The 19,314-nt window shown below is 35.7% G+C and overlaps 1 protein-coding gene across 3 annotated transcripts in view; it reads right to left on the bottom strand.

Annotated features, from left to right (window-relative positions):
• SNX29 (sorting nexin 29) overlaps window positions 1-19,314 on the bottom strand; it is a 120,865-nt gene that overhangs the window by 18,797 nt on the left and 82,754 nt on the right. The window contains exons 20-21 of one of the 3 annotated variants that reach the window (XM_061473281.1): window positions 16,321-16,460; window positions 10,863-10,892 (exon numbers count right to left, since the gene is read on the bottom strand). In XM_061473281.1, the coding sequence (XP_061329265.1) occupies window positions 10,863-10,892; window positions 16,321-16,460 (170 nt within the window). Of the gene's footprint in view, window positions 1-10,862; window positions 10,893-14,589; window positions 15,947-15,985; window positions 16,461-19,314 lie in introns of those variants that run through there. The other 2 variants (XR_009746909.1, XM_061473282.1) reach the window with 2 other exon arrangements.

Here is a 19,314-nt window from a genome sequence, read left to right as displayed (position 1 = left end):
TGCACTTGCACACAGACGGCTCTGACTGACCAGATGGCTTCTTACAAAACAACGTGTTTATAGGAATAGTTTCCAAAACACTTTCTGGTGGTGCAGCTTATTTTCTGTAAGAGATCTGCAGATGGTTCCCTTTCCCTACCTAGAAGTTCTCCGAGATCTCTCTCTTGGACTAGTTGTTACACAGTCTGCAGCTACTGATGCTATTTGACTGTGAAAATCTAAAGCTTGCAATTTGCTTAAATTAATCGTCAGAAAGAGAAACTTTAGCAATTATAGATCAGCCAGTTTAAGCACAGGTGTAGAATAAATATTACAAACTGGTTTGCAGGATTTAGGAGGCCAAAAAGTAAGCTTTGAAAGCCGCAATTTCAATTCAGGGAATTCATGTAATTTGGGCAAGGGTGCTTTTGTTTAACTTGTGTTCTTTGCCAACACTACTGCCATGGCCAACAAGAGTAATTAAGTGGGTATCAATGCTTTAGGTTTATAATTGTCATGAAGCCCAATATCAGATTCTACTAACCATGAGGTTCTGTAAGGTAGTGTGCAAGAAACTTGCTCAAGAAGGGAAGGATTTGTGAAAAGAACATTATTCACATCTATCAGAGGTATCTGTTGGGCACACATGTGCCAAATGAAGCAGTAAGGTACCCGAAACAGTCCTGAACAACCATGCTATAAAGTGCACTTAACATCCACATTTACCATTACGTGTCTATTCTAGTAACTGTCACTATACAGACACCTGCTGAAGAGCTTAAAAAGTTATAATGAGAGAAAAAAATCCTCATATTAAATAAAAATACTGTTTTGTTTTGTTTTGCCAGTACGGTGATCTTTGATCAATTGGACTGTACATAAAAATACGTCTGAGGATTTTAAATGTTTGTGGACCTTTGATATTGACAATTCTGTGCTCATTTTAAAACACTGTATTAAAATTTAGGGCTTGGATTGGAAATGGACAGAAAGGTACAGCTTTGGTAGTTTAAAGCATGAGAGCTCCCACGTGTTGGAAGGTTAAAACCATCATACAGTAGGGACAACAGAAACGCTGCGGCATCTGCAATGTTTGGGCTCATTCTCAGCTATTGATTGCTGGAGCTGCAAACTCCTCTGTGCTCTCCTCTGGAAAAGTCAGCTTCAGCAGCATAATGCTATGGACAGAGAGGAGAACTAGGAAATAAAGTGTCCAGACATGTCTAGTCTCATTTATTAGAGACTTTAGCAAAATAAATAGAAAATAAACCCCTTTTTTAATTAATTAGGTTGGTTGGTTTTGGGTTTTTTTTTACTACTTTTTGTCTTTCGGAAGAATCCTACTCAAGTAACATGTCAGAAACTGGTTTACATTGTAAAAAGAAATGACTAGACAATTGCAAACAAGAGTATTACACTTAGCTTCCCTTACAAATCATGTATATTTGTTAATACACAAAAAAACCCTGGAACTTTGATAATTACTGTTATTTGAAGGGAAGAAAGGAAAAGCCCCGACAGGTTTCTTAGCTATTCAAGTAGAAATACGTTCTACATGCTTACAAGAAGAGTTTTTATCAATCCTGCACATCTGTCCATCTCTTTCAAATGTAAACATTACTAATGGCTGATACTCTGAAAAACACAAGGATCATCCTTATAAAACTATCAACCGGAAAAACTCTCATTCCTTAGTTAAAAGACAATTAAATTATTTGCTAGGTCAATTAAAAACACACTTCGCAAAAATATATTCTGAGCATGAGGAGGAGAGAATGGGAGCTCATGGATCTGAGGATTAAAGACAAAGTTTTATCCTAGGAGCCAGAGAACAGGGACACTGAATGGCCACCAAGCTGGTCAGACCTACAAATTAGAGGAATCTCTTATCAGTCATTTACTTTGCTCTATAGCTGGGGTAACAACTGAATGCAGAATATTCACTGAACCAAGCCTTCTCATGCCAAGATCTTAGGTGGAGTTGAATCTTTGTACTCAATAAGAATTTGTTAAAATACCCAAATCACCTATGTATGGGTGTTTTTTTTTCAAGGCTTACTTTCAAAGGAAAAACATACATTCTACATACTGTTTCAGCAAAACATTCTATGCCTGTGGTTAACCTCTTCTTTTGTCACTCTTTCAGCTACCATTGTTATTTCAATAAATGAAAGCAAATCTCAGCCACTTCTAATGAAATGGCTTCTTTCCTGTGTGCACAAAATCAGTAAAGGAAAACAAATTCCATGTCTCCTCTTTTCATTGTTTCCCACCATCTTTCTTTTTCAACTCATTTCCACATACATTCTCTTCATTCAGTCCAAACTGTCTCAGTCTTCTCCTTCAGTTACTTTTCATAGCACTCCTCTGCTCTTATTCTACTTCTTTATTTTTAGCCCCTACCTTCTCCAGTTTTTCTCTAATTCACATCAACAGCCACACCACCATTTATTACCCAGTACTTTCCCATACACTGTTTCTCTTTACACCAAATTCTTCTCTCAACAAACTCCTGCGCTGCCTTGATTCTATGTAGCCGAGTCAAGTTGTTCTCACAGCTCCCACCTAAACCCATTCTCTTCTGTGCAATCTACACATCTAGTTCTCTCTTTCAAATCAATTTAGCTACTTCATCTTTCATTTGGCCCTCATTTCACGTTTTCTTTATTACAACATAGACCTCAACACCCTGCTGCCTTTCAGGTTTTCAGCCACAGAGACCTCAGAGCATGACACTGGAGCTTTGTTAAGACATCCTACTGAGTCTTGGATGCATTTTTATTCTACTGTTCTACCTCCTGAAATATATTTTGTTAAAACTACTAGTTTAAGGCACTTTTAGTACACTTTCCCAGGGTGAAAACCTCTCTTGAAACTTCTTACTGGACAAGTCATTCCAGTTAAAATAACTCTGGTGAACAACCGACTACTGTTGCAATCTGGACTTTTCTGGTTTTATGCACTGCTGTTAAATTAACCTAAACCAGAACCTAGACATTGTGCTGTGACCCCTAACATATGATAATGTCATCTTCTTGGGTTAAATTCTGTTCCAATATGCCATTAAATAAATAGATCAACTACTGCTGATAGACAGTAAAAAGAGGGTGAAGTGAGCACATTGGTACAAAGCACAATGCTTATAAGAAATATACAGTAACTCTGTATTTGAGTGGCAGGTAAACCTGACTAAGACATATGGCTAACCTGACAAGAACAACTTCATTCTTTTATTCACTGAGGAAAATCATGCCACATTACAAAGAAAAAGTTTGAAGAAGGCTGAAAGAAAAAAAAAAAAGGTAAAGTGATAGTTTGATACCATATTCCACAGCAAAATGCTTTCATGCCATCAAGAATGAGGATGGTACTTCGCAGCGCTGCACACAATTGCATCAGCTTCTCCAGTATTGCACCTGCCACAGCTAGGATGTAAAAATTTGTTCTAGATTCAAAACTGGCATAATGAGCTATAAAGAACATTGGATCTGTTGTTCAGGAATTAGGTATGGACAAAAGAAAGAGGATTGTGTGTGTGTGTTTAGAATTTAAAATAGTTTCTGATTCAGCTCACTAAATGCACCTGGGCAAACACTTGCCAGTCAAGCAATTATGCAGGAAGTGTATCATCAGTGTAAGGGCTTGTCAATGAGCAATAGAAAATGAGGTGATTCACATTTAGACCCTAAACTACAAAACTCTGCAAAGGGTTTTATATATTCTCTCAGTTTAATGGCTGGATGTCTAAAAACTTGTTGCCTCTGCCTACTGAAATAACAAGTGATCTCCACATTTATGTAAAATATTTGTCTTCATCTACCAATTTACTTCTTATCTGTGCAAGATATAACCACAGTCCATTCCCAAATATATCCTACATGTTCCAGTTTACTTTTTGGCAGCATCATTCTCAGTTAACAGGCTAATGTGTGATGGAAAAATCTCAGCAGAGAAAGCGGACAGTTAATGGAGATTTTTACCCCTGGACTTCAAGGAGTGGGGCTCTTTCACCACTACTACCACTAGAACTGAGCAAACCACCAACCTGACCTTTAAGGTAGGACTAAACTTCCCAACCACATACAAGAGAAAACTCTTTCTCAAAAAATACAAGTCCCAGAAGCTAGGATTTTCACAAACAAAGAAGGTATTGGAGAGTTGTAAGTCACAGACACTTGCAGTAGTGAGACACAAACAACCCCTTTCCTATTCTACAACATTTTTTCCACCTGTGACGACTCATTACTAAATATCCAGAAGTGGAGCTGAAATGCATCAGCATTCCAGCTAAGATGGTTTTATTCAAGATACTTTATAATGGCAACTGTTTTGATTTAATTCTGAAGCATATTAAAGATTTTACTTTATTGGTGTAAGTTAACCTGTACTTTTGAGTATTCACCATTACAACCTTATTGACAGAAATGTGAATTTAAAAGAATAGCTGACACAAAACCAGAGACGGCAGAGATTAAAATTATATTTTTGCAAGTGCCTTTTCTGGTTTAATTTTATGTTGCTTGCAAAGTAAAGAAGATAATTACAAATGTATTCTCCATTTTTTGCCCATCCTCAAAACTTAAAATGTTTCCTGGCTCCAGAGCCCATTCTCTGCCCCCAGTTTCAGAAGCACCTGCTGCAGTACAGGAATGCTGGAATATCTAGAGAGCTCACTTTTTAAGAAGGGAGTGCATGAGACTTGCCTGTTACCAAGGAAACAGGATTGCTGCTGTAATGGCACAAAAATTAACTGTCTCTGTGCTCATTTACGAAACAAAATCTTAACCTCTTCTTGTTCTGCTCCAAGTTAAACATGTTAGGAACAAAACCTGCATAGATTAGAAAACCTGCCTCTTGATAAAGACTTGCCAAGTTTATTAACAAGCAGTAAAAGAGGAAGACAAAAACGAAGAAGTAAATCATATAATCAAAGCATCTCAATCCAGATGGTTTGTTAGTAAAACACCAAGCATCATACCACCTCAACCCAAGCTGCCTGGAACAAGAAAACCAGTTATGCAAAATAGTTGCCTTGTACAAACTGGGAATCAGGTGTAATCAAGAGTAGTAAGAGGGACTTAAAGTGACGTTATTTCTCCATGTTGTAAGGGTGTTAAATGAAAAAATACTAGGTAAATTTATGTTTTCATATTTTCATGTTAGGCAACTTGGCATTTTCACTAACTCTTACAGCCATTTTTATTATTTGCAAAGACAGATGGAAATCGATCCATCAGAGAATGCACAGCACAGTTAAAAGCTCGTTTTGTACAATACTGAAGTTTGCTGTAACCTTGAACATGGCTTTGTTCAACATAATCTCTATTTGTTTCAGAGCTTTGTAAGTTGGTATTTATGAAGGAAACTGATATATACCAAATAGCTACCAAAAGCAATACATAAAGTGGGTTTTGACTGCTACTGTCAATCTACTTGAGATTTTTGCCCAAGTCTTTTAAGCCCTGCAACCATGGAGAGCATTTCTTGTACATTTCTACACCTGTAAAAGAAACTCCATACCGTAGCCTCTCCCTCACTTGTTTCAACAATTTCAAGCACACAAACCCAGCATCTGCTTCCACATTTTTATTTTCTCAGGCAGCACTAACAAGGGTTTATTCTGCAGCAACTACAAAAGATCACAAACACTCATATGGTTCCAATGGTGACTGAAGAATATTCAATTCTAGTATGGTATACACTAAATTATACTCCTCATAAGCACTGTAAAGGTCACTTTGAATACGAAGAAGCATGATGTAAATCTACTTGATGGAATACACTCAACAAATACCTGTTTCTGAGGCCGGTTGAAAAACTCCTAGCAATTAACTTTGCAGAGCAAGTCTCACTGTCTTTATTGAGACGGTAATCAGTGTAAGAGTCATACCATTTGAAAGTGAAGGTTTAATGGCAAGACTCAACAATGAGGCAATAAATACAATACATAAAACTCTTCAGTATTATGGAGTTGCTGTTTGACATACCAGTTTTATTGAGCATCACACCAAGGCAAACAAATGACAAACACCTTTTCTTTGAGGTATTTTAAGTCCTGGAACAACACAACACTGAGGTCATTAGGGTGAGTTTAGAAGGATGTGTGCCAATAATACTTTCACTAGTACCCATAATCTGCAGGAGAAGATGTTTTTCAGTTGTACATACACTGAATACTGAAACACTTCTGGCTCAGTACTGCCTTAAAAGTGAAAGACTAAGAAAATGCACATGAGAGCAAGAAAGAATGAGCAAGAACAAGAAAACAGGTGGGCAGTAGTCACACACATGCACATGAACAGATTCTGTCACCTGAATAAAACTTCTTCACATTGGGCATTGCTGGCAAATTTCTCTTAATTTCTCAATTTTCCAACTGCTGGAAAAAGAAATACAACCTACAGAAATGCAACTGAGAGGAATAACTAAGAAAACCAGAGTTTCTAGTCCTTTGAACTTTAACAATTGAAAGACTAACAACTGCAGAAAGAGCTTTAAAAATTTCCAAACATGTATTCTGACTCCAAATTTACACTTTGCTTAAATTTTGATCTGAAATGTAAAGGATTACATTTGTATGTAAAGCACATCTCGTTGATAATTATATATGCCTCCCATAAATCATTGGGAACTATGCAACCAAGTTGAAGTCAGCAGGTATCTTGAGTGCTGGTGGTTGTTTGGACTGCATCTCCATTCACAGCAACTGTCTGAAGACTGTGAATGCTGCTACTATTGCCATGATGGACTGAAAACTCTTTGGCTGGAATGCGTATACATTAACTCAAGAGGGGTTATCAAAAGAAAACTGCACGTTGAAAAAACATGGCTGGAAAGATGTCAATTCTGTGAAACATGAAATAGAGAATGCCACAACACTGGCAGGGGAAAGGGGAGGAACACAGGGAACAAGAACACAAATCTGGCTATATCATATGCTCTGATCACAAATCAGATTAAGAAGCTTTTCTTTCTAAAATACTTCTGATGGTATCTCTGTACTGCAAATTGCCCCTTGGGATCAAAAGAGAGAAGAGCAAATAAAAATTCTTGCTAGTACATATACATTATTCTTCCCAGCATAGGTGGCACCTTCTGTAAATATTTTAAGGCAGTGCTTTTCCATACACACTCTCAACTGACAGAAGTGTGCTGGAAAAATTCTCAAAGCTAAGTAAGATTTGGTCGGTTATGTGCTCAAGTTAAAACAGAGCTTCCTTAACTCTCCCGCCACATCTTGCACACACAATAGAAGAAAACTATGCTACAGCTTGCATTATGGAAGTACTCATCTTCCACAGATAACAGCCTTTTTCTACCTCAAGTAACAGATTTTAGCATTTATTCAGACTATTTAAAACCATTAACCACTGGTAATAAAGAAATAATTTTGCAAACCTTACACCTGAACAAAATAGGACGATACAGGACTGTCCTTCACCACATGGAAAAGAGCAGGAGAGCTGCAACAAAGGCTGACAGACTTGACATACTTTTCCAATGACTACCCATGGTTTTAGTGTCCCATACTTTAAAGCAGGATCAAAGTTTTAATTATTTCACAAATAATCTGTTAAATCCCAAACAGATCACAAAACCTACACCTGTAACAACATTTCATTTGTTTGGATAAAACTAGCTTTATAAAGCCAAATGCTTCTAATAAAGCCTCAAGTATCAGCATTTTCCCTTACTTCCTTACTATATTGAACACATCTGCCTTTTAACATTAAGCATCATGTCTCTCTCCCCACTTATTCTTGTCCTCTCTATCACTGTTTCTACTCCTTTTAATGCATTTTTCCCTCTGTCATTTTCCTCCAGCATTCATAAACCATCTCAACTACTCAGACGAGGGAAGGGAAAATTTAACACATTTGTAGAATGCCATGTAATACACATCTTCAAGGTCAGTATGTGCCAAAACACAAAATATAAGACAAGCTAACATGATAATACAAGTCTTGCAGAAACAAGAGAGATTTAAGTATGAATTCTCCTATGTTTTGATCAAACAACTTCTGCCCTACTTCTTCACATTTCAGTTAGATCAGAACAGGCATGATGCTTTTTTAAAGTTTGATGTCAAGCCACATTGGTTATAAGAGACTAAACACAAACCTGCCAGTTACAAAGTGAGGAATGGAGAAACCAAGAATAAGAGTGTATGTTTGTTATGAATGGTCCACTCCATTTCAAATATTTTAATTCTATCATCAGCAAAAATTCCAGAGAGCAGTACATTTTTGGAATGAAACTTCCTGCATTATCTGAAAATTCTAATCAAATTTTAGATATCAAAGATATTTTTACTACAACAATAATCAGTGCTTGGCAACACAGTTCTACTGAAAGATAAATATTGTATAATGTCTCTACATAGTTTTGTAAGTAGAACAACAAATTAACATCGCAATAAATTAGTTTCATTAGCATGTTTCAAGCATCAGGAGGTGCTTTACTAATTAAAAGTCCCATATTTAAGCAAATTCTATTCCCAGTTTGTTGATGTAAATTATATTCCTCTTTATCAAAGTACTTACTTGCTGTTACAGAACATAACTGAGATTTGTTAAAGAGATACTGAACTCATTCAGTGCCAAGTTGACAACACAAGCTGTCACTTTAAAAGATGCAAGCAGGTAAAAACCTGGACACTAGCCACAATGTTTGAGGATGCATTAGCTGAATACTATCACTTTTTCTATTGGAAAGCACAGATAGGTACACTAATAGCTTAAAGAAGCATCATGCCATCACCAACTCTTTTTCTGAGAAATTAACCTATTCAGAACTGCATGTAAAACTTCCTCACTTCACATTGTTATTGTTTTGCATTACTTCAGGGATTTTTTGTTTGCTTTTGATCTTATGATTTATCTGATAATGCACCACCAGCAGAATACTGGCACCACATACATTCCACAGTCAATGGACAGTACAATTTTGCTATCTCACTGGAATTGGAAATAAATTCTTGTTTCCAATTGCCCCAAGAACTTCCAAGCTGCAACCGTAGCCTAGCGTGTTTAGTGGCAAAGCAAAAATTCAGTACAAAAATCATGTTACTAGTATCACACATATGTAACTAAACACTACTTATCCTACAAACAGAACTGAATCAATGCTTAACTAACTGTATAACCATACCCTAACTACCTGGATGTCAAAGGCATCATCTCAATGAACATTCAGCAGTCACATATAAATAGTCATCTCAATACCTGAAAATATTCTAACTTTTATAAAACAAAACCAGTTTAATTGCTGCAGATTAATGCGTGTAAGCTTTTGCTTACCTATGTTATACAGAGAGTATAGAATTCAAGCAAGAGCGATCCAATGCATAACAGCTGTATTAACTATAATTTACATTTTGTTTTACACTAGAGAAATATGCTTCAGAATCATGCTGCTTTTTTTTCATATAATCATCTTTTAGATATTCATCCAGAAAGACTGGTGAACTAAGAGCTCTCTGCTGCTATAAACTCGGTACTATCAGTCCACTAACCAAGTCCTAAAGAGAGAAAAGAAAGAGAATATTTTAGAAACCTCTCTGTAGCTATAAAACTAATATATTACATAAAATGAAGCAGAGAATATTAGAAAATGACATGAGCAGAATAAGATTTTTCACCTTGAGACTGAGATTTAAAGTCCTACAAACAGAAATCTATAAACCTACAATTCTTTTAAAATTTTTATTAGTTTATGCAAACCTCATCTTAATACTATCACCAGCCAAGAACACAGCAAAAGCACTGTTTCAAAAAGTTTTTCTCCTCTACACGTTAACATATTGATGTGTGTATATTTAAAGATGTTATTTATAATAGTATTCCACAAATGTTTCTGTGAAGAAGTTTTAGCTCATTCTTTATACTAAACCAGCGCCTGTATCTGCTGTAAACTATCCTCTGTTGAGATGAACCTATTGAATGAAATACAACCAATAGTTTAAAGTCTAAGCAAATGTTTGTACCCCTCTAAAATATTTTGCAAGTAACTTCAGAAGGGTCAGTTTTGAATTTCTTTAAAATTAACTGAGAAATACAACATCCATAGGAACCTCACCATCATTTTCTTGTAAGATTTATTTCATATATGCTTGAAAGTAACATTTTAATACTAGCAATGGTACTGTATAGAAGTGAATATTCTTTTTACCTCTCATACCTTTATATACATATTCTTAGTGACACACTGACAACTGCAGCTGAAATAGAGATAAGAAAACCCCCAAATCCAAACCAAACAAAAATTCTTCAACCCTCTAAGAATTAACACCTATTCTTCCACATTAACTTTGTGATCTGGAAAAGCAAAAGCAGATACTTGGCTTTATGTGCTGTTTAGTGCTAAATAAATCTTGAGAGGAATATTTGTAGGGCAACAACTTTTAGTTTTGAGTGGCTGATGTGTTGGTACTGAAATTTGCTTATTGGTTGGTACCTGTATCCCTGTACCGTGCTTCTTGTAATGCCACCTTCCAGGAGGGAAGAATCATTTGCGAAGCGAGAAAGAGAGGTAGAAAACACTGAATTTTTTACTACAATTTGAATTGGTGACTCAAAGACAACAGACACAAAACACCTAAGGACACAGCTTTTGCTAGCAAATATGGTACCAGTAACGCCATCCCGTGAAATCAAGACAACCTATTTTTTGAGCATTAGATCCAATCATCATTATGGATAACTGACGACTCTTCTGGTGTTCAAACACATCCCGCAGACATCAGTTTCTCAGAACCTGCTCTAGCCTCTTTTCTGATGATTTACTGAGCAGGTTTTCTGCTTTATTTAAAGCATACATTTGAGCAGCTACCACAAGAGAATGAACATCCAGCTCTGCAGCTCAGCAGAACATGTAACAGTTACCTAGAAACTGTTGTAACATGTAGCTGTGGCCTAGAAAACAAGATAAAAAAAATACTCAGCACAGTGATCTGTGAAAATATTCACAAAATTCTGTTTACACTATTCTTGCATATACTTTAATGCAAACATTTGCATTGCCAAAGCAAAAGAGTCCATAAAGTGGCAGAGTTCTTGTATTTAGCTAACACTTCTTTGACCACGATTTATGTGAAACACAACTCAAGTTAAAACTGCAGGTTGAGATTTTGAGGAATAATGGATTTATAGACTCTTTGAGGTTGGAAGGCACCTCGGGAAATGGCTTAGCCAATCCCCCTGTACAAGGCTGCCCTCAACTGTGGCCTGCGCAGTCTTTAATATCACCATGGATAGAGTGGCAACACCTCTGGACAACCTGTTAAGAGTGTTCCCTCACCCTTAATGAACAAGATGTTCTTTCTCATTTTTTCCTGTATTTCACCTTGTGCCCGTAATGAGGATGATGGGAAGAAAGATTTTATTTTCTAAAAAATGAGATCTGATACAGAAACCATAGAGAGAAAAATGGAACATCACAACAGTTTAGTGCTCTTTCCCAATCTTTTACTGCTTTTAGCTTTTTACATACTTGAAATTATATAACCTATTATGATGATTTGTGCTGAAAGACACTATTATACGGTCCAAAGAATTGTGATGTTAGTTGCCAAAGACCCCACCCGTTCCTATTCATGTACTGACAAAGAGCCAATGTGTGTGATTTTTTTTTTCAGATAGCTTGATAAAAATGTGATTAACACACAAGTATACGTAATAAGTTTTATTTATCCATAATATACCAATCCTGAGTGCAAAGAAATGTTATTTTAACTAATACGTATTAACAGACAGGCTTTCACCAGCAGCAGATGCAGCAAACTCACTCACCAGAGCCAATTCTTGATTTAGATTTTGCTCTGCATGGACTGGAAAATTTAAACTTGTGATGTCAATTTTATTATTAAAGAGGATTTTATTCAGCATGTAAACAGACAAACAGGCAGAGCCAGAATCTGTTACTTACATTAAGACATGAAAGTGGACTATAAAGGAAATTATTTGACTAAACCTGTGACTGAACTAATGCAGCATTTAAATTGAAAAAAATACAAATCAAGATTCCAGATGGTAGAGATTTACAACAGAAAGAATACATTAATGACAGTTTCACAGCATAAGAAATCAAAACAAATCAATTTTCCATGATTAACTACTAGCATTTGATACAATAATGAAGAGAAATGCTAGCAAACTACTTCACAGTATTGTACTGCTAATTGTTAATATATCCAAGTTTCAAAATAAAATTAATTTATTTAGAACAGTGGTAGGCTTTTTTTTCATACAGATCAAGTAAAATGTTTTGCCTCATCAGATCTCTGTCTGATTGTATGAAATGACTGCACTTGGAAGGAAGAAATCCCCAAAGGAAAAACCTCACAACAAATATTGTAGGCAATACCCTCCCAGCGTTTAATAACCTTGGATTCAGTCCTAGAGACATTAATCTTATTTTTTGCCCACCATAATCATATTCTAGGATTCTAGTAATTAATTAAAACTGACCCTGTATTTTCTATCAGATGTCTGATCACGTATAACCTTTATGGCATTTTTCATTTTCACACTGAAATGTGGTCATTTTCTTTTGCAGCAAGAAAAAACTCTTTAAGACCAAGTAATTATTTTTTTTTATTTTATATTTCATTGCTTGCTAACAGACAGAGCTGATGCCCCACAGACTTTCAATGCATGTTAAGACTGCAACTTTTTCTCCCAGACTGAGGTATCACTACCCTCTACACCACAGTCCTACGACTAATATTTCAATGCTAACTCTTTCATTAATAAAGATGTAACCAGTAACTATACACACATATGTACTAAAAGCACAATATATATCCAAATTATTATATGTCTTTACAATGGCTTATATTATATTATTAAACCAAAATACTAGTAAATCTAACACACTAGGAGAATTGCAGGTGTGGTACAAAGGTAAGAAACATTTCACAGAGTCCAGCACATCTGAGATCTCCTGTTGCCAAAGCTCAGAATCCACTAAGGAAGGGCAATACTGGAGAAGTTGGCAATATGAAGTGGAACTGAAATTCATTTTCTTTTAGACACTTTTTCTTACTCACCAAGTGCCAGGTCATGACTCTCAGGAAATAAAGGACATTGAGAATTCAAATGACAGCCCAGCAATAATGATACTTTCTAAAATGTGCTCCTCCTGTAATTGTCTGGAAGACCTTTCTATTAATCTAATACTGCTGTTCTATCTGCAGAGGAAGAGCCTGTATCTCAGTAGAAAAATGCATTAAAACTCCACTTTCTCTGCTGGAAATGAGTTACACAGTTAATTTTCTCACAGCTAAGGTTTTCTAGAATCCCACTACTATTCCCATGGAGAATGCTCTACACTAGCTAAGAGAGAAAGCTGACGCATCTATTATTTGAGAAAAAAACTCCAAGGAAATCATTTACAATACATATATGAACAGAATCTTTTTGCCACAACATCCAGGGATCAAAGAATATTCTTGAATCCACTATAGTCCATTGCTTCAAGTGATGTGTCGCGAATCATGAAACTGCCAAATGCAAATATAAACCCACTAAAAATAACTATAGTCTTTTTGCAAGCTATGGTATAGCTATACCCAAAAAAAGGTTAGCATCAATCAGTGCATCATACTGGCATTTACAAACTGCTGACAAATGGTGTTAGCAAGTTTCCTTGAGCAAATCTCCTAGAATACATTTATTTCCTTCAAGGTAACTGCTTTATTTTCTACCACAGTTTTTCACATACTAAATTGTACCCCTATTGAGAAAACAGGTTACTGAAATGTGCTGCCTTCTCAGTAAGACTTTGTTCTTTCAGTGATATTAATTGTATCTTATTCAGCTCATTACATTTATAGAAGAAACAGGGCTGGGTTTGTTTTTTTGTTGGGTGGGGGTTTTTTTCTGTGGGTTTTTGGTGGTTTTTTTGGCAGGTGTGTTTTGGTTTTGGAGGGGCTTTTGGGTGTATTTTCAGCATTTTACCTACAGGGTAATGGTGTTTATTCTGACTTGTGCATCACTGGTAGAATCCATTATGTAATGTGATTTTACATCTCCTGTGCAAGTCCTCACACCTGGCACTTTTATTTTAATAAGCAAAACCATGAGATCTAAATTCTATTTACACACTTATAAAAGAGATAAGATGATCTCTTAGAAAACAAGTTAATAGTTTAGGGCTGAGGAATAAGAGGAAATTTGTCTTCCCTTCCTGCTTTTAACATAAACTGATTAAAAGATTATAAATAAACTATTCTTGAAATGTCATTTCTCAAAGTAGAATAGAAAGATAGTGTGACAACAGTGTATTAAGATGAAAAAACCAAACAAAACAAAACACTTGAAAAGCAGGATCATTGCTTGTCCATCAGTACTGTATTAGCTCATAGTTATGATCTCACAGTATGGCCACTGTTGAATTGTTCGGTGCTGCTGAATTAATGACATTTTTAAAAAATGTGTGAAATTCTAATAATTGAAATTAAATTAAAATCCAAACCCAACACAATTCTGGTTAAAGCATGTAAATAATGCATCACAGTTCCAGTAATGAACTGCTATTATCAGTATGTTTTCCATTAATTCAGGCCAAAGCTTCACATAAATATTGCTAATGGTGGAAAACGTCTCCTTTTCTCACATTTTAATATTAGTTGTGTTGCTGCCTCTATGACCACTTGTACTGTTGATGTAATGACAATTACTACAGCAATTCAATGTACACTTGAAACCATCATCATTTGTTAAAATATTCTGTGCCCCACAAAGCTCGAAATTACATTTCTTTCATAAGCAGACTGAAGCTGAGCTGGCTTACAGATGTTATTCTGCATTCTCTCGTCTGTGTACAACTCAGGATAATCAATTATGTCCAGGCAATGAAAAGACAGGACCTTAAACAGCAGTTAAAGCTGCAAGTTACGACACGAAATTGACAAGAAATTACTTGTCAGTTCACTGACCAGTTCACTACTTTCCACTGCTATACTCAACCAGCTTAAAATAAAGTATCATTGGAAAGGAGAACAAAAATTATTTGAGTATTGAGTTGCAAATGCATTTTGCATTCGCCTCCCCCCTCTTTAAATACCAAAATGAAGTACATGGACAGCTTCTTTAAATGATTTAACAAAAAGCCATGCAGGAGCCTCTCAACTAGAAGTACTTAAAACCATTTCAATCTTTACAGCCTGTTTTAGAACCCTTAGTCAAATTCTACAAAAAAGTAGGGAGAAAAAGGTAAAGTCTCTTGAGATGTCTGTCCCTACAAACATCAATTTGCTATTTACTCATCATGATGTCTCATCAAATTGATTTTTGCTTTTTCAAATCCAGGAAAAATTGAACAAACATGAATGCAACAAATACATCCTGGCATTCTTCCATTTATCTATTACATTTTCTAACAAAGATAGCTTGCTTGAAATAAAGTTTGAACTTGGAAAGCTGAAACTCTGCCTGAGCCCATGCAAATAGTAAGTACGCACATATCTACTGAAACATATTAATTTTAAATCAGTCTCGACTCTGCAAACTGATCCATGGATTCACAGGCATGGATGCACAATCCCTGTGCAGAGCTTTGTGGACAGCAAATGTAATATGATGGTTCACTATGAGTGTGTTCAACCTCTACAGAATTTGTACAGGCCTGGTACTGAAAAACCATTATAATGAAAAATTATCAGTGAAAGAAATAAATTGAGACCTCTTTCAGAAAGATTTTCATTAATATTTCTTAAATAAGTCTAAATATTATTTAAAAATACTGTAAAGAATGGTGTTTGCAGCAAAATTGAAAGATCCGAACAGATGATATGCCTTGTATGACTATATATCAACAGGTTTGTTTTGAGATTTTTACCAGATGACTGTATTAAACTATTTCTGGACTTATTCAACATTAACATTAATGAAATCAGAACAGATTGCAAAATTCAGCTAGATAGCTTTCAACAATTTGACCTTTTAAGTTGGTTACCAAGTCCCTACTAGTGCTCCACCCTCAGCCCCAACATAAATTTAAAAACAAAAATACAAACCCCACAGAAACAAAACCAAAATAAACCTGAAAATGGGAAAAGAAATCAAAAGCATCACCTGTTTGAAGAGTATGTGTGGATGCAGGTTTTGAGGAGCTTAGATATTTTTCTAAGCTTTACACAGTGACTTTTGTTCAAAATCACCATTCATATCAACAACAATTACTAGATATGACTTTAAATATAACAAAAGCACTTGTAATTTGAACAGGAGCCTTCTATTTAAAATGATACTGGTTTACAGATTTTGGAGATGCTGGCAATGTATTCTAAATTGTAGTGAAAAAGCTTAATATTTTCTTGACTACTTGACAGATACTTACATGAAAAAGGGCATCAGCTGAATAAGAGTCTCTTTTTTGGGATTGGCTGTGAATTCTGGCACAGTTTGAATAATTTTGTTCATTACATTCCTTAGGTAATTTTGTAACTGCTTGCGTCGCTCTTCCACAAACTTTGCATCCTAAAAATAGAAAGAAATATGAATGGCATGAAGAATGTGATTTTCACTTCTAAAATGCAACTGAAAAGTCCGAATAAAAATATGTTGGCAATATGCAAAAAAAACCTTGACTGTCCTTCTTAGAGATGAAGGAAAATCATGCAACCTAATAAAAACTGTTTTGCAAAAACATCCACTGACAGGATGCCAAATTCTCTCCTTGGAAGGATGTCTCTTCTATGGAATTTTTTTCCTAATAGTAGCTCTCCACAAAATGCTACAGCCTTAGCAAGGCAGTGCATAACAGTGGCAGAGAGGCAGTGGCATAACAATTTATGTGATTCCTCTGGCAATCCAGAATTACCAGTCTTTGAAGGAGGAAATATCAACTTACTCCCATAATTCCATCGTAATTCATACTTCTCAGATGTTGGGTACAAAAACTCCAGAATGGATTAATATTTTTCCAGCTTTTTCATAATTATATAAAGAAATTATTATTTTGTGGTTGAGTTTTCATATAGTAGCTTGATTTTTAAACATTATATTACAACTGTCATAAAAATCTTAAATTCCTATAGCACTCTATATTTTATATTATACTGGCCCTAATAAATAAAATAATTCTATGAACTCCACATTCTGCTGAGGGACTTGAAAATTAAAAGTCTCATGCCATGTATCCTGTAACTTACAGCAAGCTTCAAACTTTTCCTGGGAGGGATCATAATTACAACGACCTATAATATAAAGTCTACACATTTGACAGGATGAAAATCTGAAGATTTTTATTTCCTTAGATAAAACAGTGTAATCCATTCTTCAAGTAAAGCTGCTCCTTCAAATTCAGGACTGCTGTGGGGTTCCTAGAACCTTTATTGATTTTTTGTTCTGTTCTTCTCTTTCATTAGGAAAATTACCGGGAACAGCATTATTTTTAGGAGACATAAAAAAACAAGCAAAGACTGTGAATGACATTTCTTAAAGTAGTCATTTAAATTCATAGAATTAAAACAAAGAAACAAAAATCCTCCAACCAATATGAAAGTACATTTGCAAATACAGGCAACTAATCCTGTATACTCAAAACAGCCTCATTTTTTATAACTTAAGGAATTCTTTTCTGCTAATCTTTTATTTGCATGCAATTACCTAATAACATGTAATTACTGTAACATTTATAATTCCTGAAGACACACAGGCTTCAAAAACTCATGCAGTTCTTGTGATGTTAACTGAGTTCACAAAATTCCAAAATCTATGTTGTTTTATAGATATGAACTGACACAGATGTTCAGCCCTGTTTCACATTCCAGTTTAATACTAATACATGTCACAATCAAGATCAGTGTGAAAATAAAAAAAAAAAACTATGTTTTATATTGTTTGCTATTTCTTTTATAGCAGTCATATTGTTTTTCAGCAACATACACAAATTGTGTAGGAAGTGATTCTAGTGTTAGCTGATTTACTGAGAAATGAAAAAATGAAGTCTGAAACCTCTTGGAAACTGATGCTTTACTAAAAGCCAAAGCTGCATTGTTGGCACTTCATCACTCTGCTACCCCATACTCCACAACTGAGTTACTACTCAAATGGAACAGAGCAACAGCTTGCTCTATGCCCCACTGCATTGACAAGGTTTGGACAAATGTGTGGAACAGAAGTCTACACAAGCTGTTGAGAGAAATTTTAATAGGTGGTGACACATAATACTAGAATAAAATAGAATGCTAATAAATAAAAGAGTACTGCAATACTGATTAACTAATTTCATTATTTTTCCTCTTCTCAGTAAAACTTTTGTTCTTACTGGATTCTTGACTAGCTCAAGGAACTTGTCTTCCCACCTTTTACTCAAAGGATTTAAAGTATCACGTGATCACATTAGGAGGGACGCTAACTTGCTACCACCGGCTGTGTGAGGCAGAAGATAAAGTGTGGCACACAGGAGGGCTTGGAGAGGAAGAAAGAAGTTTGTGGAACGGCTTTGGTTCCAAAAGCTTTAACCACATGAGTAGCTGTGATGCTTGGCACATGAGACCATTTCAGTTCTGGAGTTATCCTCTCCTCCTCTTATGTGATGGTGTATCATGGAGGCAGGAAGAGCACTGCTTTGCTCTACAAGCTGTTCCCAGTGCAGACATGGCCTCAGCTGTAAGCCACTCCAAAGAACTGGCCTTACCCTCACTACACATCCTTGATTCTACTTCAATCATTTTCCACCAATTATGCTTTCAAGCCCCCATTTACACTTTTCAAGAAAATCCCCATTTTCCACAATCATTAGCACTTTTTTCAGTTCTTAAGGGGTTTTTGGTCACAAACCCTCCACAGCAGTATTTGCAGTGAAACTGTTTCAATTATGTTAAAATACACTTTTCAGCAGAAGCTGCATTCTTTTAGTACAACTCCTGTACTGCACATGCATTTAAATATATACATCTCTTTTCACAGGCAGGACCACTTTGTTATAAACACAGCAGCAAAGTGCTCAGTGTTAGTACTTTCTATCCCCTAAGTTATTGTAAAGAATCCCATTAACTACAGATAATAACAGCACAGAGTTTTCTAATTAAGACTGACGCAACATGCTTAGGGAATGCATTTTTTCTGTTTAAAGCTGATCTAATTGGTGCTTATGATATAGCTATTTTTCTGCCACTTTTATAAGCAAAATACAGAAAATCTCAGAAATTATACTCAGCCTGGAAACAGTCAAAACTGCTCTTTTAGCCTGACAGAAATTTAATCTTAACACTAAGCAATCTACCATGAGGTTCTGTACCAGGTACAGAGGCCCACTGTCCTTACCAGAGGTAATGTAACCTAAGGGCAAAACGACTCAGCTGGAGGTCTATACTTTACCACTAGA

Source organism: Pezoporus flaviventris, unplaced genomic scaffold (assembly GCF_033815535.1).
Source record: "Pezoporus flaviventris isolate CSIRO_AGI_PZ_B2104156 unplaced genomic scaffold, CSIRO_AGI_Pfla_v1 ptg000078l, whole genome shotgun sequence".
NCBI lineage: Eukaryota > Metazoa > Chordata > Aves > Psittaciformes > Psittacidae > Pezoporus > Pezoporus flaviventris.
This window is presented reverse-complemented; position numbering and strand designations above follow the sequence as displayed.